Below are 24,435 nucleotides of genomic sequence, written 5' to 3' on the forward strand. Positions count from 1 at the left end.
TAACCTCTTTCTTTCAGGTCACCACAGAGTGGCTTCTTGTTTCTCTTATTCCAAGTGAAACATTAGGCAGCCAGTCCTCTTCTCTTGCATGAACCACAAGGGCTTTGAACAGGCTGTCTTCCAGTGGGGCTTGCCAGCTTGTCCTGTTCCAGTCCCACCTGCTTCTGCTGATTATAGCACTGCAGAACTGAATTCTCTCTCTCTCTCTCTCTCTCTCCTCTCTCTCTCTCCCCCACTCAGAGAGAGAAAACCTTTTTTACTCTCTCTGCTTGCATAACCACGTGACCCTCCTAAAACAGCAAGTTCCACTCCAGACAGTCTGCAGCTCTGACATTTTTTTTCATCTGTTGCCTTTTTATAAACAACAATCCATTAGTGAAGTCTATTGGGCACTCTCCAAAGCTTTTGCAAAGGCTTTTGGCACTGACATGTCTAGCATGAGCAGAGCTCCAGTATTTTAAATAAGATCTGTTTTAAAGTGTTTGTATGTGACCTACACTAAAAAACTTGCCCCAATTTATCTCCCAAAAACATCTCTATATACAATACAAACGCAACATAATCTGTCACACCAATGCCAGTTACTGGTTGCTAGAAACTTAATGAAACCTTCTGCTTTTGCTGTTGCTGCATACCTCTGCCAGGAACATAATTGGGGGCTCAACTTCCACTGGCACTCAAGTGGAACACCACATGGCGCATTCCAAAGTGTGCCTGTGAGCTAGTGTTGGATTGATTGAGGGAAAGAGGTGTAACAATTTGAGGTTGAGGTGAGAGGTTCATGGTTGCAACCTGACCAATATATCAAATACGAGTCATTGTTGGCACTGACGCCTGCTGCATGTGAAGATGGGCTACTGGATCCTATGGTCTCACTCATTTTCTCCAGATGTCATTTGCTATTTTCCTCTTCGTTTGGCTACATATTATCTTCAGCCCAAAAATCACCTGAAGCAACTGCTGCTGTCGTCCCAGCAATGACCTGCATTCACCTGAGCCTTTCATCTTACTGCTGAGCAGCTGTACACCTGCCCTTGTAGGCTTCCTAGCCACATTAATTCAGCAGTTCATCTCACCCTGAGCCGCATACCAATGAGATCACAAGGGAAGTGCCAGTAGAGGGCAGAAACTTGTAGCAGGCACCTGACACGGCAGTGCACAGAGCCATCCGATATCTTAAAGTACAGAATGTGGGGTTCCACAATCAAGGGTGCTGGAACTTTGAGGTCGCACTAAGCAGAAAACTGGTGTACTAGTAAAAACAAATCAAATTCAATTCAATTTTTAATTTTTTATGCAAAAATTTATTTTTAAAACAAATAAATTATTTTAACTCACTAAGAATTAAATAAGAAAAATAAACTAATTTCAACATACTGTTTTCAAAATAACTTTTTTCTTCCCTTTATTTCAATGGACTCATTGCACTAATTTAATGCAAACTCAACAGCTGGAAAAGAAAGTATTCATTGCCTCATTGAACTCTGAGGTGTCTACTGACAGTACACAGATGTCCTGAGAACAACACTTGGTGGGAGTAGGAGGTTAACTATAGCCTCTACCTTGGAATTCTAATCATAAATCCACAGTTAGCGCAATGCTATTATAGCACCAGCAACCCAAGATCAATTACGGCTCTGTAAGGAGTATGTATGCTTTCCCTGTGTCTGCATGGATTTCCTGTGAGTGCTCTGATTTCTTCTCACCCTTCAAAACAATTAACCTTGTAGGTTAATTGGTGTATTTGGGCGGCACAGGCTTGTGTGCCAGAAGGGCCTGTTACAGTGCCTTATGTCTAAATTAAAATTCAATTAACTGGGAGAAACTGAATATTGGAGTCCACAATAAATATCTTGAGAGTTGGTAGGAACTAATGTTTTTAGAGCAAACTAATTCAATGAGTAAAGAACATGAGAATGGAATTCAGTGGACAACATTTTCAAAGGGCCAGCTTATATATGTTGGCTGATGGCTTCCTTTAATGCTGTATTCTTCTCAAAGAGAATGTAGGGCAAATGGACAACATCGTACTACAAGAAAGCAAAAATTATGAGTATAGGGATCAGTATATTGTAAAAGTAAAATTTACTGTTTAAGCTTGATTCCACTAAAATAATTTAATACTAGTACATTTTCCAAGGCATGTTTTGTGCACAAGATGGTAACATCCTGTGGAGTATACCTGTGGAAATTTAGTTTACAAAAGTCATTTGATTGCCCTATCCTAGAACCACATTGTGATAGTTGGCATAGGAAATAATGTCACTATTTGAATTAGTAAATGTTGACACAAAGTATAATAGTTACTTCAATACAATTTGATTTGTTCACATTAAGCTTAAAGTATTGACATTCATTGTAATCAGGTTTTTAATTAGTACTAACTTCGAATCTTTACTTCCCTTTTACAGATTCTTTGTGTTCACTTAAAACGCTTTCGCCATGAAGTGATGTATTCCTTCAAAGTAAATAGCCACGTGTCTTTCCCACTGGAAGGTCTTGATCTCCGACCCTTTCTCTCCAAGGAGAGCCATTCTCAAGTTACAACCTATGATCTTTTATCTGTTATTTGTCATCATGGGACTGCAGGCAGTAAGTAAACAATTCTAAGAAGCAAGTCACAAGTGGCTAATAAGGGAGATTTGTTTGATGAGGTAAACATCTTTTCTCACTGAGTTATGTTCCTTGTTCAAATCCAAATTCTGAATGATTGGTCCATGTTTTAGTTTCTATCAGAATAACTTAAATTCAAGTTCAATACACAATAACATAAAGTGTTTTCCAGAGATGCTCTCTGTGATTTCACTGAGCTCTGGAGAATAGAAAGTAGAATAAATGATATGTAAATCTACAGTCAACAATTGAAGTAAAAATAAGTGAACATGATTGGGCAATTATGGCTGAAATTTATCTTAATTTTTTTCAACTTTTCAAGTCCTTTAAGTATTATGGAACCCACTTAAAATGTGTATTTGTTAATGAGTGATGATAAATCATTGATGCTTTACAGCTGGAGTGTGCAAGCTTTTACTCTGGGCCCCTGAGCCTCAGAGATTATGTACCGTGCCTTCCAGAATGTTTGGGACAAAGACACTTTTTTTCCCCTTTTTTTGCCCCTGTGCTTCACTGTTCTAAATTTGTTATCAAACAATTCATGTGATTAAAGCACACATTCCAGATTTTATTCAAGGATATTGTATACATTTTGGTTTGACCATGTAAAAATTACAGCACTTTTTATACATAGTCCCGTCATTTCAGGGCACCATAATATTTGGGTCATATCCCTGTTATGTATATTAAAGTAGCCATGTTGAGTCTTCTTTGGCTTGGCTTCGCGGACGAAGATTTATGGAGGGGGTAAAAAGTCCACGTCAGCTGCAGGCTCGTTTGTGGCTGACAAGTCCGATGCGGGACAGGCAGACACGATTGCAGCGGTTGCAGGGGAAAATTGGTGGGTTGGGGTTGGGTGTTGGGTTTTTCCTCCTTTGCCTTTTATCAGTGAGGTAGGCTCTGCGGTCTTCTTCAAAGGAGGTTGCTGCCCGCCAAACTGTGAGGCGCCAAGATGCACGGTTTGAGGCGATATCAGCCCACTGGCGGTGGTCAATGTGGCAGGCACCAAGAGATTTCTTTAGGCAGTCCTTGTACCTTTTCTTTGGTGCACCTCTGTCACGGTGGCCAGTGGAGAGCTCGCCATATAACACGATCTTGGGAAGGCGATGGTCCTCCATTCTGGAGACGTGACCCATCCAGCGCAGCTGGATCTTCAGCAGCGTGGACTCGATGCTGTCGACCTCTGCCATCTCGAGTACTTCGACGTTAGGGATGTAAGCGCTCCAATGGATGTTGAGGATGGAGCGGAGACAACGCTGGTGGAAGCGTTCTAGGAGCCGTAGGTGGTGCCGGTAGAGGACCCATGATTCGGAGCCGAACAGGAGTGTGGGTATGACAACGGCTCTCTATACGCTTATCTTTGTGAGGTTTTTCAGTTGGTTGTTTTTCCAGACTCTTTTGTGTAGTCTTCCAAAGGCGCTATTTGCCTTGGCGAGTCTGTTGTCTATCTCATTGTCGATCCTTGCATCTGATGAAATGGTGCAGCCGTTTTGACCGTTTTGAGTTTTGTGTGCCCGATGGAGATGTGGGGGGGCTGGTAATCATGGTGGGGAGCTGGCTGATGGAGGACCTCAGTTTTCTTCAGGCTGATTCCAGGCCAAACATTTTGGCAGTTTCCGCAAAGCAGGACGTCAAGCGCTGAAGAGCTGGCTCTGAATTCAGCCAGCTGAATGGGCTCAGCCATGTTGAGTACTTTGTAGCATAATCCCTTGCATGCAATAACTGCTTGAAGTCTGTGATTGATAGATATCATCAGATGCCTAGTATCTTCTCTGATGATGCTCTCCCAGGCCTTTACTGCTCCTGCTTGTTTTGGGGGGCTTGTCCCCTAAAGTTTTCTCTTCAGCATATGGAAGGCATGCTCAATTGGATTTAGATCAGGTGACTGGCTATTCAAGAATTTTCCAGTTTTTAGATTTGAAGAACTCCTTTGTTGCTTTAACAATATGTTTGAAATCATTGTCTTGCTATAGGATGAAGTGCTGTCCAAGAGTTTGGAGGCCTCTTAAACTTGAGCAGATAAGATGTTTCTCTACACCACAGGATTAATTTTTCTACTGCTATCAGCAGTTTCGTCATCAATGAAGACGAGTGGGAAAGTACCTGTGGCAGCCATATATGCGCAGACCATAACACCCCCACCACCATGTTTCACAGATGAGGTGATATGCTTTGGATCTTGGACAGTTCCTTTGCGCGTCCACACTTTGCTCTTGCCATCACTCTGATACAGGTGAATCTTGGTCTCATCTGTGCACAAGATATTTTCCAGAATTTTTCAGGCTCTCTTAAATATTTCTTAGCAAACTGTCATCTGGCCACTCTGTTTCTGTGGCCAACTCATGGTCTGCCTCTTGCAGTGTAGTCTCTGTATTTCTGTTCATGAAGTCTTCTGCAGACAGTGCTCATTTTCCCCCTCCACACCTGCCTCCTTAAGAGTGTTTTTGATCTTTCGGACTGATTGGGGATTTTTCATCATTATGATGAGAATATTTCTGTCATCAGCAGTGGAGGCCTTCCTTGGCCCAGCAGTGGAGGCCTTCCTTGGCCTACCAGTCCCTTTTTGATTATAAATCTCACCAGTACGCTCTTTCTTCTTATTGATGTTCTAAATTGTTGATTTTGTTCATCTTAAGGTTTGGGCGATGCCTCTTACTGTTTTATTGTTGCTTTTCAGCCTGATCATGTTATCTTTGATGTTCATTGGCACAATTCTGCTCTTCATGTTGAAAAATGGCAACTACAGACTCCAGAGGTGATCAAAAACTTAGAAGCAATCTTATCTCTTATACCTGGACTAATAAAGCAATTAAACACATCTGTTAACCCAAATGTTCCTGAAAATGGGGAACCTTATATTAAAAGTGCTGTAATTTCTACATGGTCAAACCAAAATGTATACAAATAAAATCTAGAATGTGGTCTTTAATCACATGTGAATTGTTTGATTATAAATTTAAAACTGTGGAGCACAGAGGCAAATAAGGGGAAAAAAGTGTCTTTGTCCCAAACATTATGGAAGGCACTGTACATTGTTTGAGTATTTAATTTCCATTAATATTATGAAACTAATGGTTTTTGGTGTTCTAATTTAAGATTTGTCCAGCATTTGCAGTTCCCATCTGAAGAAGATCTCTTTCCAAACTTCTCAGCCCATAAAATTCAAGAAGATAAACAGTGAGTAAGAAGTAAACTGTCTACTCCTCTTAATTCAAATTTTCTTTTTTAAATTTTTTTTCAATTTAAAAAATATTAAATCCCATTTTGGTTAATTTGAATAATTGGATAATTTGCCAACTCAAGAAATGAGTTTGAATTTTCAGGAGTAGACAAAATCCAAATTTGCCAGTTTCAAGTGTCTGGTTGCAGGACTCTAGAGGCCAGTGCTTGGGCACTCCTGCTTTAAAGTGTTAAGGAAGAGAAATCAGCTGATTTTTTTAAAGTTGAAAGTTTTGTGATTGGGGCTTTCACAATATTTGCAATATAAACTGATGCTAAGACTGGTGTCTTCATAGGTGGTCACTACATAGCTTATTGCCAGAATGTAATTAATGGTCAGTGGTATGAATTCGATGACCAGTACGTCACTGAGGTCCATGAGACAGTTGTACAGAATGCTGAGGCTTATGTCCTTTTCTACAGGTGAGAAATATTGAAAATGTTGAAATGTGCGTTTAAAAATTAATGGTTTAGAGACTTGGCACCTCATTCAACTAGTGCAGGACAGAGTAAGTGCTTAAATGTTGAAAGTTCCTTTTGTCAACTTAAGGCATCAAATCAAAGTGTTGACATTTTTGAGGACATAAAAGGTTCCACAAGTCTTTGATGTCATTACCATGCCCCCTACATTCCAAGTTTACTACATTTCATCTATAATAATTGAAATACATTTGGAATGCACACAAGTCTGTAAGTCATTGCAGAGGGAACGTAAGAAACTTGGAGCAGACAGGCCACTTAATTCCTTCAGATGCCTTGCCTTTCAATATGATTAAGTCTAAACTGCCCCAGGCCTCATCTCTTCTGTACAAGTTCCCCATCCCCCTCAGTTCTTTAATCTTTCAAAAATGTAATTACCCTCAATCCTGTTATCTTGTAACTTTATCCCCTTGTTCATGACACTTTTTGAAGTCAACTTTATCATGCCTCTTTTGGATCTTGTTTCAATAATATCATCCCTCATTTCTCTAAACTCCAAAGAATATGATTCTAATTTCTTTAGCTGCTTGTGATAGGACTCTGTATTGTAGGCACGCCATATTAAGTACATCACAAACTCATACAAGCAGTGCAATATAAACTCAGTTGAATATTTTGTATTTGTATGTTTAAGCGCTCAGTTTTCTCTTGCTATTTGTAAAGTAGATAGATGCAAGTTATTTATGTTAATCACTCAATTCCCTGATATCAACCAACTTGTGCAAGAAGAAATTTCTGTGCAGCTAATTTTTAAATGACTGCTCTCTTAATTACTCCTTCCCCTGCTTGCTGCTGTATCCTCCCTCCCTTATCTACCTATTACCTCCTGCCTTTGAGACTGTGCTCCTCTTTCCCCCCCCCCCACTATTTTGTTCAGAAACCTGCTGACGTTTTTCCATACCTTGATGATGGGCTCAAGCCTGAAATATTGGTTGTGTATCTTTATCTTTGCTATATAAAGTATGCTGTTTGACCTGCTGAGTTTCTCCAGCATTGTTAGCACTTATTTTGTACCCATGTCCTCATTCAATCTTCTCCCATAAGTGGAAACATTTTGTCATTTGACCTATTATACCTTTTAAGGATCTTCTACATTTCTATAAAATACTCCTTGTTGTTCTAAACTTCAATAAATATAGGTTTAGCCACTCATAATAGTTCAACTTTATGCTCAAGAAATTAGCCGAGTGAATCTTTGGTGTGGCTCTAATGCCAGTATAGCCTTTCTTAAAAACTTTCAAAAGCTCAAGTTCTTGCTAGTTTACATTTACACCGTTGACCTGTGATCTGGTGGATGTTTCCATTCTAAACTGATTTTATAAGCATTCCTTGATTAAAAATGTTCAAAAGGCAGTCAAAACTAAGGGGTATAATTTTTACCAGTGGTCTAAATGATTGGAAGCACCAAATGCCAACTCAGATATAATCCTATTAATCTTTTCTGAAACTAAGTAATATTTTTGTGTAACACTAATTTGGTTTACATTTGCAGGCAGGAATTTTAAATTTTTTGGCTATGTAGTCCTGTTTTTCATTTTGAAACTGATATTCAACATCTTATCCCAAGGACATTGTATGCTTTGTGGCAAATGATAAAGATTTTAGATTTAAGTTGTGCTTTTCAACTTTTCCTAATCTCAGTGAATGTTTCTTTGAATATACTGTATGTTGCAGAAAGAGTAGTGAAGAGGCAGTGCGTGAGAGACAAAAGGTTGTAGCTTTGACCAACTTGAAGGAACCCAGCCTACTTCAGTTCTACATCTCCAGAGAGTGGTTGAACAAATTCAACACCTTCACTGAGCCAGGGCCAATCACAAACCACACCTTTCTTTGTTTACATGGAGGTCAGTAGCCTGGGGGAAATGGAAGCTTGGCACCTCAATTTGAATGTCCAAATAGTCTGCCACTTTTTGCTCTCTTACATCCCTCCATAAATCTTCATCCGCGAAGCCAAGCCAAAGAAAAGAGACATCCCAACAGTGTCTTAACTCGGGCTCTTTCTTTTGCTTTCACTTTATTTATTTTTAAATGTGTGTTCTTAATGTTCAAAAGTGATTTCAAGATTTAATTGCAATCTGAATGATAATAGAGGTCTGAATTCAAATCCTTTCACAGAAAATAGGGAATTTAAATTCAAATAGTCAAGTATATTTGGAAATTTGAAGAACAAACATTATCGTAATGATGTCCATGAAGATACTTGGACCGGTTCAATTACGACCTTTGGGGAAGGACATCTATTACTCACTTTGGACTATATGTAACTGCATACGCATAGTCAATTCTTAACTCCCCCCGAAATAACCTAACATGCTACATTGTTATGGAGTAAAAGTTATACAATATGAGAAAAGCCCCTTGACCAACTGAATCTACTTAGACCATCAAGCCACAATATCAGAGGGCATATAGGGATGGTTAATACTGAATGTTTCAGCAACATGTACTTCCATGAAGGAATACTAAATTTTTCCTTGAATTGTTCCTCTGACCCTGCCCCCCCCCCTCAATTCCTTTAATGCAGGATTAACACTTTCACCTCTCCCCACCCCCCCCCCCCAACTTTGGTTTTAAGCCACAAATAGTTGTTTTAAATGTCATTTATTCATTGTGAACCATCACCAATCCAATTATTTTCTTAGATATAATGGAGAAGTTTTGGTGATTGAAGATTAATTTTACTATTTAAATAATCTGCCATATATAATTCTATTTACTGGGCACATCTCCCAAGCGTAACTCAAACTTGCTTGCAAATATCAGAGGGGTTGTTTTATTCTTGCTCTACTTGGATGGAACATCACTCCATTGTAGCTGTTTGTTGTCTGCAAATGACAGTTTCATGGAAGGACTTGGGTCCTGGACAGATTAGAAGTTAGTGAGTAACATACTGGATTGTTAAGCTTAAAGGCCATTTCTTGAAAGTGAATTGGAACATTATGTAATTTAAGTACTGGAATGTATTGGAGGGTATGTTTATTTGCCATGAGAGTGTTGTTCATGCATGTGAATACTTCTATTTTCCATTTGTGCTTTAGCAAAATAATGATTTGGTTTCCTATTTTCAAAGTTGCTGTATGTGTAGCACTATTGTTTGTTTACAGGTATTCCTCCAAATAAATACCATTACATCGATGACCTAGTAGTGATTCTGCCCCAAAACGTATGGGAGTATCTCTACAACAGGTAGGTGCAAAGAGACTCCTGAGAGTGGATCCCTTAATTTGTTATAAATATCTTGATTTCTTTGACAAATGTTTTATTTTTTTTAATCAGATCAGTTAGTCTTATCATGAGGTAAAATTCAGTCTGAATAAATGCCTTTCACTTTTTGCCTCAATTGTGCTGCTTTGCGGAGCACCCAACTCCTCATATGAAATTATGTAATTAATTAATGATTCTATTTGTATGGCAACCAGCCATTATAGACAAACACAATCCATTGTGTGTATTGGACACTCCTGCCTTGGAAGGAATACTTCAACATTGGTGATCTCCAGGATAAAATCATTATCCCGGAGATTCCAGTTGTAGTCAATAGAGATGAGGATATTGAAACTAATATGATTGAGATCTTTCATATAATTAAAAGAAATTGACAGGATATGAATTTCATCCTCTTTATTTGGAAACCCCAAGGCAAGATTTTAGAACTTGCTTTAATCTGCCTTTAAAAATAAATGTTTCTTGACAGAGAGGACTCTGCTAACATGATCCTAAAAGGTGATACATGTGATTTGGTCTCTATGTAAAAACAACACTTGTTTGTTTGGCAAGTAAAGATATTAAGGAATAAGGTGAAAGTTTTGAAGAATTTTATTTAATAAGATAAAAATTGCTATACTTAATAAATTTGACATTCTTCCTGGTCATCTGACAAAATTGCTACATGTCTCAATATTCTTGTCTTGATTGTGGCAGGTTTGGAGGTGGTCCTTCTGTGAACCATTTATACATCTGTTCCATTTGCCAAGTAGAAATTGAGGCAATTGCTAAAAGGAGGAAAATGGAAGTAGACACTTTTATAAAGGTCAGAGATCACTGCATCATCGTAAATGGGGTGGGGGGGAGGAGCTAGAAGTGAATTTTACAATTGTTAATTGTACAATTGCCTTATAAATGTTTGAGAACATTGATCATAGCTTCACACTAGTTCAATAAAATTCTTGTGTGTGAAATGGCAATTAGAAATACACCATCACAGTCCAACTGTTGATTATTTCTATGTCTTGCACTTGTGCATTACATCAAGTCACACATTCTGCTCCAAACTTTCTGTCTCTGTCTCAGTCCTGAGCCAGTACAAGAGTACAGTACAGTCTTGGGTAGTTTCTCCCATCTGAACTGTGGAATATTATTTAGCAGAGATTAAGAATATATGATAAAAGATATTATGGAAAAAAATATAACACACTTCTGATAATTGTACTATATGCTGCCATGAATAACACAACAGATTTGAGGAGATGAATAGGCAATTCCTGTTCCTAAATTCCATGGTGTGAAACCAATATTATGTAATTCTAACTCAGTTTCAAGTTCAGATAAGTTTCTAAAAAGTTACAAAATATATTTAATTGCAAGTAAGTTTAAACTCTTGAAGAATGATTAACCAAAGCTAACTGCCCAGTGGAAATGATGCTGCATTTCTTTAAATTGGAACGTAGTTTACAAGAGCAGGAGTAGACAAGTATTTGTTGAAAAAAAATTCTTTGCAGAAGCTCTGACACACTGAATATTTTTAGAATAAAATGGCCAATGCAAATATCGTTACTTGCACTTATTCACATTTTATATTTTCTGGGACTTGAACTATTTTCAGTTAAAATTTATGGCTCTTGAAATCAACTGGCCTATATTTATTATATCATAGTAGCAAAATGAGCCAACTAGGTCAGAAAAGTCTCTTTCACACTTGCAAGTGGTCGCAGGAATTAATGGCCAATCAGCCTAAAAAGAGTCTAGTGTGAAGGATCAATCTTCGCAATGCTGGAGGAAGATGATGTCATTCTCACGCTGGGAGTAAATTGCCTTGATCCATAGTACAATCCCCGGGGTCTGCAGACGCTGGCGTTGCAATCAGGCAAGTGTAGAATGGGCTTTTGCATTCTGGGATAGAAATTATCCAAGTTTTTGCATGAGTGCAGGAACATGAAGGAAGAAAAGATTAAAATGAAGGTATAAACTTTTCTGTGGGAAAGTCACAGCAAGGGAAAGAGAGAGAGGAAATAAATAGCAATAGCAGCCAATTTTTAAACAGCGTGGGAAAGTTGGTAGTGCTATAGCACACAATTTATAAAGACCATGGGGTAAAAAGCAGTGGCAGACCTGACTTCCCAGAATATTTGTATATTGTGCGCAATAGCACTATCAACTTTCCCATGCTGTTTAAATTGTACACAATAGTGCTACCAACTTTCCCATGCTGCTTAAAAATTGTCCACTATTGGTTTTTATTCCTAGCACTTTCCCACGGTCCTTTATATAGGTCGGCACATCAACAAAGGGACTGAAGGGCTCATACTCTGCTGGACATAAAGCTTAATTTTGTTATAATTAGGCATGATTACTTTTGTTCAAATATAAGATCATAATGCAGTGATCAAGATTTAGGGCAGGTCCACTGGTAGAAGGTAGAACAGTTCTAATCCCTGGGATGGCTCCTTGCAAGTGTGAATGTGTGTAGTGTCCCAGTTAAGAGTGGTCAAATGTGAACAACAAAAATGCCATTCCTGTCCTGGGGCACTGAATGGCTGATTTAGTGGGATGCAAGTCTACAAGGGTCTAAAACCACTATCTGACTTTGCTAAGTTTCCATACACTTTTATTGAGCAATATCAACATGTGATCCATTATTCTTGTGCCAGTTCTTTGAATGTGTGACACAATTTGTCCCAGTCTTTTACTCATACTTAAAAGTATTGTGCAATAAATGAAGGACCTATTTGGTTAGCTTCTCAACTTTTGTTTCTCCCGCTGGGCTTTCGGATGTCTTGAATATGATTCATACTGTTTTTGCCTTTTTGGCATCTATACAGAGTGCCTTTAAGCATTTCGAAACTCGGGGAAAGTTTGCAGTGTCACGATATCCTAAACTGTTCTTACTATCAGCTGAACCAATTTATTCTTATTCACCAACTTTACTCCCGCTGCCCTGAGGAGAAGGAAAACTGCAAGACATGCTATCAGGTCACTCCTGTGCAGCTGGAGTCAGTTGATTTCGCACTAATTGGTCTGAATACACTGTACTTGGATTGGGAAATTGTACAAGGTGCTTTGAAGAAAATGTAAAAAAAAATAGAATAAATGTATTTCTTTCCTATCACAATGAAATAATTGAATCCATAAACCTTTATAACCAAAGAATTACTAATCTATTATGAGAAAGACAAGAAAGACTTGTAATTGTATAATCACTGTTCATAGTTTCTGGTTGACACAAAGCACTTCACAATTATGTTTCTTAGACCATATGACATAGGAATAGATATAAGCTATTCAGTTAATCAAGTCTTCCCCATCATTTTAATCAATAGCTGATCAATTTTCCCCATTCAGCCCTACTGTCCAGCCTTCTCCCCATAACCTTTGTTGCCTTGACTAATCAAGAACCCTGTTAATTTCTGCCTTAAATACACCCAATGAACTGGCCTCCACAACTCCCTATGCCAACAAATTCCACAGGTTTACCGTCCTCTGGCTGAAGAAATTCTTCTGCATCTCTGTTCTAAGTGGGTGCCTTTCGTTCTTGTCCTAGATTCTCCCACCTTGGGAAACATTTTCTACATCTACTCTGTTCATGCCTTTCAACATTTAAAATGTTTCAATGAGATCACCCTCATTCTCCTAAATTCCAAAAGGCCAGGAGCTGTGAAATGCTTATCGTGATGGCCCTTTCATTCCTGGAATCATCCTTGTGAGCCTCCTCTGAATCTTCTCCAGCATCAGTACAGCTTTTCTTAAATGAGGAACCCAAAACTGCTCATAATTCTCCAAGTGAGGTCTCACCAGTGCCTTGTATTGAAGTAGAAGCACTGCAGTCACTTGGCACACAATAATAGCAAAGTGATTATCTGTTTTATTTAGGAACAGAGATAAAGTTAATACAACTTTTTGTGATATTTTTACCAATTTTTTCGTCCAGCTTAACAAAGCATTCCAGGCTGAGGAATCTCCCGGTGTGATATACTGCATTAGTATGCAGTGGTTCCGTGAGTGGGAAGGTTTTGTTAAAGGCAAAGACAATGGTAAGAAATATTTGATGGAGATGTCTCCAGTAAATCAAATAGATTGGCAGATTCCCTGAATTCTAGTGAAGTACATTCAGAACTGTATTTTTATTTGGACAATTTAATACCTTTTTTTTTAAAAAGTGAAGCTATACAGAAAATGCCACTACTTATTAAGACTCTGATCTTAAAATCAGTAGACTTGGCTCATGTTTGATATATGTGCATTTATAGGCAGTCTTAAGTATACATGGCAGGTAAAGGAATTTACACAAGTTATGGCAATCAATGTGAAGTTAAATAGCTCCAAATTAGAGAATATTTTTATCGTCACAAAAATATTATGTGATTGCTAGATTTACTTTTTTCTGAAGTGTTGAGGAAAGTATGGCATTGCTGAAGTATAAGAGAGAAGTTGGAAGGGGCAGAGTTCCCAGCAGATTGATTACACATAGATATTGAATGGAGTAAACAGGGAGTAATTGGCCTTTTCTGACTGTGGACTCTTTTAGAATATTTTGCAGTAAAAACACCAAGAAGTTAAAGAAACTGAAGTGTATATATCAGTGGTTCTCAACCTTTTTCTTTCCACTCACATACCACTTTAAGTAATTCCTATGCGATTGGTGCTCTAATTAGTCAAGGATTGCTTAAGGTGGTATCTGAGTGGGAAGGGAAGGTTTAGGATCACTGCTCTAGATCCAGTTGTTACTGAAATATTTTGCTTGAGAAAAATTGTCATTGGCCCATTTCCTTTAGAGTTATGAAACCATGGGCATAATGAGTCAATTAGATATGATTAAAACAGTTCAACCTTTTTCTTTCCACCCACATAGCACCTTAAGCAATCCCTTACTAATCACAGAGCACCGATGGCATAGGGAATAGTTAAAGTGGTATGTGAGTGGAAAGAAAATGGTTGAGAACTACTGATATATATACTTGAAAAGAGGTGAGATGACCTTCTCTCAATGTATTTTTTTTCTCTGCCTTAGAACCTCCAGGTCCAATAGACAATAGCAAAATTGCAGTCATTAAAGGTGGCCATATCCAACTTAAGCAAGGTATGGATTCAAATAATTTGCTTGCTACACAACTATAATTGAAATATAAAATGTTTTAAAATAGTACATTAAACTTGTGTATTTTCCTCAGGTGTGTGCATGATTTAAAAGAATTGAATATTTTGTACTTTTTAACTGCCTTATCGGTTGCACTACATGTAAGAGGTCTACTGGCCTGCATGCAAAACAATCAATACTTATGACAAATTTGAACCATGATAATGGAGCCCAAAACTTGTGACAGATGTAACCTTGTGATGTAGATTGAGGTTGCTTGACTGAGTTTTCCTTTCATTTTGTGGTTCTGATTTCTTTTTTAAACTAGGTGCCGATTATGGTCAGATTTCCGAGGAAACCTGGAACTATTTGTTTACTATCTACAGTGGTGGGCCAGAAATTGCCATGCGGCAGAATGTTATTCAAGCTGATTTGGACAGCCCACAGGGAGAGCGGAAAATAGAAGCTGAAACTCGAGGAGTGTGATGATGGAGCTGGCTTAAAAAACTAGTTAAAGGTACGTTTGTGTGGGAGGAGAGAAATATCACAGACTCAATTACAAAACCAAAGAAGATAGTGTTGAGATGCAAATCAATGATTTTTCTTTTAAAAAGCAAGTTTGAGGAGTTAATTAATCTTGTCCTATAACTCTGTTATTGTGAAAAATCTTTAAAGATAGAAAAATTAACATCAAACAACTTCATTTTGTACTTCAATTTGGTGAAGTGTCTTAATGCACTGATCAGGACCATCTGACACGAGGCCATGTAGGACAGGTAACTGAAATCACAACCAAGGACTTTAAAGAGCTTATTAAAAAAAGAGGAGAGTCAGGAATTAAGTTACAAAGTTTGACTTAACCACAAATTATGGATAGATTTTTTTAAATGGGAATAATTAAGACCAAAGTTGAAGGCATGCAGAGAGCTCTTCTGGTTTGTCAGGCAGGAAGAGTTTGCAGAGTTGGGGAGGGAATGTAAAGATGAGATGCTATAAAAGGGAAATGATGTAGTATAGATGATTATAAATATTGGTATATTGAATAAATTTTAAATTTATTGAGCATAGATTTTTGTTACGTCACAGACCAGCAGCAATGAAAATTCATCAAAGCAGTGTTTTTGTTATTCTTTTAAAACCTTATTTATTAATAACTACTAATAATATAACACATTAGTCAAATCAACCCCAATTTTGTGCATGTATTACCCAAACTATTACAGCTTAGGCCTAATTCTGGAAAGTCCTTCCAAAGTTCAGTCTTAGAAATCCTTGTTGAAATGCAGACTTTTAAACTGATGCACAGAAATAATCACGAGGAGATGGGAGAGACTGAGTGATCAGACTGCCAAAAACTCACGAATCCTTGTCGAGTTTTTTCCAGAGAAATATCCTTGCCTACGAACAGCTGTCACAACTCCCCTTTTTCTTGCGTAGGGGAAATGAAATGCGTGACTTCCATTATTCTTCCAAAACCCAGGTACAGGTCAATCAAAGTGACCCTTCCTTGGGTCACGGTGGGATTCAATAATTCCCCTGAGAGGAAGAATCAGCCAAATTGTCCATTATCACTGCTCCATGTTCGATGAGACAGCCACTGGTCAATAAAGTGATGTTTCTTCAGTGTTCCACACGCATGACTCTCACCACCTGTGTCCCAGGAAAAAGCAACAAATGTTCTTTCCCCTTTCCAAAATATCGAATTTGAGTACAGCCTGTATTAGCTGTTGCCACCCAGTCTTTCCACAGCTGTGAATGATTGCAGCCTGTGCTAGCCCTTAAAGTGAAATGAAAGAGGAGCTCGTAATATTAGAGTAATCAATTTTAGAGCTTAGGAAAGGAATCCTTGTGTCTTAGCATTTATCTCGAATTGCTCATTATAAAGCTGCTGGCTCTTTCATTTGTGTGGTGTGGGTATTCATGGCAAAGCCTGCATCTCATATCCATTTTAAATAGCCTCCAGAAGCTAGTGGTGTAAAGAAATTTTGCCTCAGATAATAAAGAATTGGACATGTAGGTCCAAGTTATGGTACCTTCTGGCTTAAAGGTATCTGCTTACTGACCTTTCTGAGTGAAAATTTGCAGTTTTTGTAGATTGATTGCTTCGTTGCAGCAATGTAGCCTAAATTTCTTTAACAGTTGAGTCATTCAATGATCTATTTCCAGCTTCTTCTCTCTGGCTCATTTAAACTTCTAGTCAATCATACTCAGGATATTGATGGTGGAGGATTTGACAAGGGAGATGCAGTTAAATGATAAAGGATGTGCATTTGTTGGAGATGGTCTCACCTGGTAATTTCTGCTCAAAATTCTTACCTCTTCCCATTCCAAGATCCTTAAGCATCCCATGAAATTTCCAAAGCAAGCCTTTTAAGTTATGGAATAAAAAAATCCAAACTGATTTTCCATTCAAATGTAAATCAATTAAGTGGTTATTTGTATGATACCATAAATCTACAGGGAGCATGAGCAAGAATAAAGTACTGACTTAATTCGAATTCCTTCCTGAAATATATAGGTCCAAGTCTGTGTGTACTATTAAAGTTTAAAACTCCTTCTCCCCAAGTTCTATTTAGGGATTAGAGATGTCAATGAGATTTACATAACGGCTGATTTCCATCTAGGTGGAAATTCATCCCTACTTGTCAAATGACACCTGAAGATAATTGTGTTTGGAATATATAGTAATGAAAAATGCTAATCAACTTTATATTGTGGGCATCTTGTTTATTGTCATGTTTGGAATGAACACTGATGAACTACCTTCTTTCAGCTCGTAATGGAATAAAGATAAAGTACTTGCCAATCTGAGTGAAAATGGCATGTTAAGATATTGAGCTATAATTCTAACCAGCAGCAAAATAAAACGAAGAGTTATTTCATTAGCGAAGATTTGAAAACTCGCTATTTATCCACTGAAGACTAGGAAAGGACAGTCAGACAGCATTTGCAACTTAAAATGGGCATGTGGCCTTATTGCTTCATACAAGTGATTATACTCCTAAGTCCCTAATTCAATTCAATCCCAACAAAATACTCAGCAGGACAGGTGAGGGAGAAAGAGTTGATGCTTCAGATTGTTGTCATTCTTTAGCTTGATCCGGCAAGCAGGCAATGCTACATGTCTTCCATGATTACAATGAGAGGCTCCAAATTAACACAAATTGCAGCATTAATTGTTTTTTAATTCTGGAACTTTTTTTCATTCAATTGCATCTACGTATTCTGTTGAATGGAGTGAAGTTCCACAGGGATCTGTTCTGGGACCCCAGGTCTTGGTGTTTTTTTCTAAATGACCTGAATGAAGAAGTAGAGGTCAGTAAGTTTGCAAATGAAATGATATTTGGAGGAATTGTGGATAGTTTTTAAGGTTGTCTTAGGTTCCAACAGGATAGAGACTAGATGCGGATTTGGGTGTAAAAGTGGCAGGTGGAGTTCAATCCGGATAAGTGTGAGGTGATACATTTTGGAAGGTCAAACTTGTAGGCAGAGTACATGGTTAATGTTAGGATACTTAACAATATGGAAGAACAGAGGGACCTTGGTATCTAAATCCATAGATCTCTTAAGGTTGCTCTGCAGGTTGATAAGATAGTTAAGAAGACTCTGGTATGCGGGACTTCATTAGTGGGGGGATTGAGTTTAGGAGTCGTGAGGAGATCTATAATGAGACCACACTTGGAATACAGTTTTGTGTTCAGTTCTGGACACCTCATTGCAGGAAGAATGTGGAAGGTTTGGAGAGGGTGTAGTGGAGATGTTGCCTGGATTGGAAAATAAGTCTTATGATGCAAGGTTAGCAGGGGCTTTTCTCTTTAATTTTTTTTTTATATACACCACAGTAACAGGCCCTTTTGGCCCATGAGCCCGGTCTGCCCAATTTCAGCCAATAGTCAGTGCACCCCATACATTTTGAACGGTGGGAGGAAATGGAAGCCCCTGAGGAAAACCAATGCAGACACTGGGAAAGCATACAAACTCCTTACAAGCAGCACCAGATTTGGACCCTGGTCCCAGTCACTGGTACTGTAACTGCATGGTGCTAACTGTGCCCTATACTTCACTTTGGAGTGAAGAAAGAGGAGAGGAGACTCACTAGAGATCTACAAGGTTGAAAAGGGTAGATAAGGTAGACAGTCAACACCTTTTTCCCAGGGGGAAGTAGCAAACACCAGAGGACATTTGTACAAAATGAAGGAAGAAAGTTTAGGGGAGACATCAGTGTAAGTTTTTTTATACAGATTGATGTGGGTGCCTGGAATTCATTGACATGGTGGTGAGGGAGGCTGGAATATTAGGGGCATTTAAGAGACTTTTAGACAGACACCTGGATGAAAGAAAAATAGAGGGTTTTGAGGTAGGAAGGGTTTTTTTTATACTGTATGGGACTGCACAACATTATGGCATGAAGGACCTGAATTGTGCTGTAAAGTTCTATGTACTTTTTCCTTGATGTATATCTGGCTTCCCCTTGTCAAATATTCTAATCACATCAACTATACTTCCTGGTTGTAAGTTTCCTTATTCAAATCCATTTTTGAGCAAAGAAGTTCGACGAGAAAAAAATTCAGAACAAAGGAATACAAGTTGAGCTGATCAGCATGGAAATCCTGATGCAATTAGTCAATCAACAATCATTGCAGACTAATGAGAGACCAACCTTTTTGTCTTCCAGGTTATTATACTGAGCTGAAGGTTGTGAAAACTGCATCTTTTGCACCCGTAATGAATCTCTGTGAGCACTTTTGTAATTTAACTCTAGAAATTATTTTTGTTTTATTATTTCATTTCTTCCTGATGAAATGTATAACTAAATCAAAAAAGTGCTTGATATGATTACCCTGTACAGTAGACAATGCTATCAAAACATTATAATGCTCTGCCAACCTAAGCCTGACTGTATTAATTCAAAGATGTTGCATTTTTGTCTATCCAACATGTATCTATAAAGGCTCAGCTGTTCTGTCAAGTAGGTCAGTTGTTTATATTTCTTAACAAGCCCTCTGCTTCAGACCTATAACACATGACACCCAGCTGAGCGGTTTTGAGCCTGACATGTGACTGAATTCTTCACATGGAGGTTTTTGTAGAGAAAATTTCTCCCAGTGGTATGGTTGGTAACTTTACAGTGTTGCAACAATAACTGACAACTGTGTGTGAAATAATGCAGAGGACCAGTGATGAGGACAGCTGCAGGGAACTATTTATATTCTCTTAGTGAGATCTTTGAGCTTCATGTCATTTGATGCCAGCTTTCTACTGAAAATGGCAACTGAGTGTACTACTGGTCAGTGCTATGCAAATTTTGCTTTAATTCACTGTAACCTGAGCAGCAAACATTGATTGGATTACTTGAACATGAAGAATTCATTTTCAAAGTAATATCCATTTGCTCACTAGTTTTTACCCTTTCTCTGCATCATTTCTTACCTTGAGGGACAGACACTTCTTCATGAGTGTTGCTTTATGACTGAATGTAAGCATGCAAAAGTTTGTGAACAAGTTAACTTGCTCTGATTTTTGTCTTTTCAATTTTGTTTTTCTTAAAGTAAATATTGTCTAAAGGTTCTGGATATAAAATACATAGAAGATCAGGACATTTTCAAACTAGGCTGCATGCTTGCCAAAAGTTTAAAACCATTTTATAGGGAAAACTGTACAATTTAAATTACTTGAAAGACCAATTTTAAGGAGGCCACAGTTCCACACTTCCATTTAATTAACAGGAGCAGTCTTGTTTTGAATAAGCAATGTCTCGAAGGTAACAATCAAGATGTGGGACTCAAGCCAGTATAGATAGAAAACTGCATAATCTGTTCCATCATTCATGTACAAATTGTTTGAAGGCTGGGATGGCAACTCAGAAATAAAATGAAGGAAAATGTCTTCTCAGCTTGGGGGGAATTTTCTCCAGCAAGTGCACAGGACAAGAGTTTATTCAATATAAAGACAAATGGATTTTTAGACTCCATGGGAAAAGGATTAGAAAGTGGAATTTAAGTAAATATTAGCATTGTCTTTCTGAATGGTGAACCAAACTCGAGGCCACTTTTCACTTATTTGCCTTGACATATCACTGGGTTTTCTTTGAACATACAGATTGGAAAGATGACTTGCTTAGAACTTTGGAGTCTGAAGCCTTCAAAAAAATGATAATCTGAGGAAAAATCTAGCAATACCCATAATTGAAACACTAATTTCCTACTTTGCTGTATTTCTCACTTGAACTAAAATTTAGATCTGTTGCTTTAGATAATAAATTATCAAAGTATTGAATTGATAAATTGTAGGAATTTGTGTGAATTACAGTGATCAACTCAAGGTTACATTTGGTAACTGACCAGTTAATTGTAATTCATTGTTGGGTTTATGTTATGGAGTGTGCAGTGGAGATCTCCTGATTTGATTGCTGTCAATCTAGTCATTCTCATCTCCTATTCAATGTGCAGTAAAAGTCCTAACATTGGCATAAACTAGGTCACTGTGGGATTGCTGAAAGTTTGATGTTATTCTATTTTTCTGTTTAGTAGTCTGTGGTCCGAGCTCAGGGTTTGTCACCCAAACATTCATATGTCTAAAGAAACTTGAGCCCAAGATTATGACTTTCTTTTAATTTTCTACTGGGATGGGAGAAAGACCACAGAGAAAAATATTATAGATGTTTGAACAGCAAGCATTACCCTGTCTTTAAAAAAAAATTGAGGACGAAATGTTAGCTTCTGATGAATTACAATTTTAAATAGCTCATGAGCAGCCTAAACAATCTGAGTCGCTTATTTCATTGAATGGCTTTCACTTCAAATGTAACCAGATCTTGGAGTTGGTGGAATGTAGTTCAAATATTTTGGTGCTTCACTTTGTCTAAATTCTATTGTAAGATTGGTACCTATATCTAACTGTAAAGCAGCCCTGATTTCTTGATCTGTGCAAATGGAGATATTTTGCACTCCATTTATCAGTGAATTTTGCCCAGCACAAAATTAAAATGTGTGGTCTTGTATTTTTCAGAGAAACTTGGTTTCTTTTTTTAAAAAAAACTATTTTCTTTTGAAAATGAGTAAAGGTACAGGGAGAGAGTTTAGAGGTTGGACATCCACCAAAATTTACATATTTGTATTTGATGCTCACAGTAATTATTTATGAGGGGCGTTAGTAAACAGTGAAAATGTTCCAAGATTGAATTAAAACATCTTGCCATTTTAAGGTGCAGCAACAGTAAAGCAAACTTATGTGCAAGATGTTGGTACCAGTTCACGATACTTGAGGTCTGTTATTGACCCTATGGGAAGGTGTTTTGTGAATTTGTTTGTGTGATTAGAAGGATGAATTAGTCCTCACCATGTGCTATAGTATTAAAAAATTTTCTTTTCCCTTCTAAGTCTGTGCTGAGGAAGAGCAGTGGCTCTTTGGTCTTCATAATCAGTGATTGACTTATGACTATTATTAAGGCAGTAAATGTTCACAGCTGTATCACCTTTGCAGAAAGGTAGTTCGAGGCTAGTATATATTACTATATACTGTATAGCTTCCAGATTTAACACAGGATTGCTCAATAGGAATCCTTGTCTGTTGCAACATCGTATATATTTCAATGTGATGTTTCTTAGAAATGTTCTTTGGTTAAGATTCTTTGTGAAGGATTCTGATTTAATTGCAGTACTTAAAATGTTTGTAAGATAAAGCATTGCACAAGTTTATTTTTTGTATTAAGTATTTGTTTCAAGCCTCCAGAATTTTTGTCATGATGTGTATCTAACAATATTGATTGCTCAGATTTAAAGCCTTCAATTTCTGAATGTAATTGAAGTTTGTTGAATTACAAAGGAACTGTAATTTGGGTAGATAAAAAAAAAGATTACTGCTGTGTACAGTTTTAATTATTGTACCTGGTCCATTCCAGAGTGAAATCAGAAAGCACTTTTTTGTGCATAGGATTGAGACCTGTAATTCTCTCCCCAAAATTGAGACTAAGATCAACAGACGTTATTAAAGGACCATTTGATATGGAGCAAAGATAAGTCATTGAAAGTTGGGTACAAATCAGCTGTAGTTATCAATAAGGTCAAAATTGCTCTGGGGCTGAATTTGCCTTCTCCTTTTGCTATGTTTCAAACATGGACTGAGGAATATGAATTAACTTTCTGAACAGATAAGTCTTAACTCTGAAACAGTAATTTATCTTATTATTTGCAGTTGTTGCAACTGATGAACTTCATTTGTTTTTAAAAAAATATTCTTCGAATCATTTGCCTTAAGAGTTGGAGAATATTTCTGGATTAAAGGTTTGCTGTGTCAGTTGCAATATGGAGAGCTAAAATCTTTGTCCCAAAGTTTCAAAGTATAATAGAAGGATATTAGTCTCATAGTGTTGAAAAGGCTCTGAAATATCCCTTTTGCAGGATTCTATTTACTTTCATAAGGTCACTTGAATGTTCTGGAACTAGTGAAGTGTGAAAGTGTGCTATATTTCAGAAGTCTCTGAAGATTTCAGAATGATTGAAGTTTTCTGCTGCAGTTATAAATGGAATGCACATCTCTTATATTGGCGAGATTGCTGATTTAATATCATAACCTGTTACCTTGGCCCCATTGTAAAGGTGAAAAAAATCTGCTGTAATCTTTATCTTGTTTAGTGATTGCAAAATGGATACTTAAATTATTCTCACAATTATAAACTTAGTATAGAGTTGCATTATTGCTTCATAAATACTGCAGACGTAAGTGCACAAGATATTTAAATAAAGTTAAATAAGTGGCATGAATAGCTTTAATTGCTTCATTCCTTTTGTACGGTTTGAACTATTAACAGCACAACTAAATTTTATGAAAGTTATGAGAATGATTTGAGTTTACTGTTTTCTTGACCTGTATAATTTTTTCAAGTTCATTAGCCAATATTTTTGTGTTATCCAAAGAAACCTCTTTTACCTTTTGTGTACATGTGCTGATGAAAGAATATTCGATGCAACAAATGAAAATTTTGCACTATTAATTTTGATGGAGGTTTGTTCTGTGCAATTTTCATTTCTGGGGATCATTTACAAAGCTTGAAACGAGATTTTAGAAGAATAATGATTCCTTTTGAATAATTCTCTCATGAGACATTAGTACAACCCTCCAGCATAGAGACTACCAAAGGTTCACCAACTGAGAGAATAAATTTCTCCTCATTTCAGTGCTAAATGTGTACCCCATATTCTAAAACTGTGATTGCTGGTAGACCTCTAATCTTCCTTGCCTTGTTGAATCTTGTAAGAGAACCGCGGTTATTTTTCTAACCTCTATAAAATTCAGGCCAGGCTTGCTCAATCCTTTCCATTGTGGCAAATCTGCCAATCCTGGAGCCATTGCTGTACTTCCACAAAAAGTTGGATAAGCTAACTACAGTTATTAACAAAACTGCCAATATGGATCAAGGCCCTGTACAATTGGAGAACATCTTCCCTACTGCTGTATTCTAAGTTTTCCCCAATTAAGTCAAACATATCATTTGCCTTCCTAATTGCTTGTGGAATCACTTTTGAATATCAACATTTCCCAATTTGTCACCATTGAAAAGGTATTCTTGCTTTTATCTTTTGTGTATTGAAGTAGATGATTTCACATTTTTAAAGTAATATTGAAATGTTCTAGCCCACTCACTTGTAAACATCAAGAAGATGTAAACATCCTCCTTCCTATTTACTCACAATCACTTTCAGGAACTCTGAAGAGGAGCAAGATGTACTTTAACAGGAATGCCCATCATTTGCTAATGTCACATGGTTCTTCTTGCAAATGCAGTTACAGAATCGATGAGAATGTGATGGCTGCAGAAGGAAACCCTTATAAGC

The 24,435-nt window shown here is 37.5% G+C and overlaps 1 protein-coding gene across 5 annotated transcripts in view; it reads left to right on the forward strand.

The window, feature by feature from the left end:
- Positions 1-19,571, forward strand: part of usp20 (ubiquitin specific peptidase 20) — a 91,281-nt gene extending 71,710 nt beyond the window's left edge. For 3 of the 5 annotated variants that reach the window (XM_069885205.1, XM_069885216.1, XM_069885237.1), the window contains 10 exons: positions 2,412-2,592; positions 5,710-5,790; positions 6,129-6,255; positions 7,987-8,156; positions 9,417-9,498; positions 10,234-10,342; positions 13,457-13,559; positions 14,537-14,605; positions 14,931-15,119; positions 19,278-19,571. In XM_069885205.1, coding sequence (XP_069741306.1) covers positions 2,412-2,592; positions 5,710-5,790; positions 6,129-6,255; positions 7,987-8,156; positions 9,417-9,498; positions 10,234-10,342; positions 13,457-13,559; positions 14,537-14,605; positions 14,931-15,088 — 1,080 coding nt within the window. In that variant the 3' untranslated portion in view covers positions 15,089-15,119; positions 19,278-19,571. Of the gene's footprint in view, positions 1-2,411; positions 2,593-5,709; positions 5,791-6,128; positions 6,256-7,986; positions 8,157-9,416; positions 9,499-10,233; positions 10,343-13,456; positions 13,560-14,536; positions 14,606-14,930; positions 15,120-19,277 lie in introns of those variants that run through there. The other 2 variants (XM_069885222.1, XR_011340124.1) reach the window with 2 other exon arrangements.
- The last annotated feature ends 4,864 nt before the right edge of the window (positions 19,572-24,435 follow it).

The sequence above is a fragment of the Narcine bancroftii genome, chromosome 1, assembly GCF_036971445.1.
Source record: "Narcine bancroftii isolate sNarBan1 chromosome 1, sNarBan1.hap1, whole genome shotgun sequence".
Lineage (NCBI taxonomy): Eukaryota > Metazoa > Chordata > Chondrichthyes > Torpediniformes > Narcinidae > Narcine > Narcine bancroftii.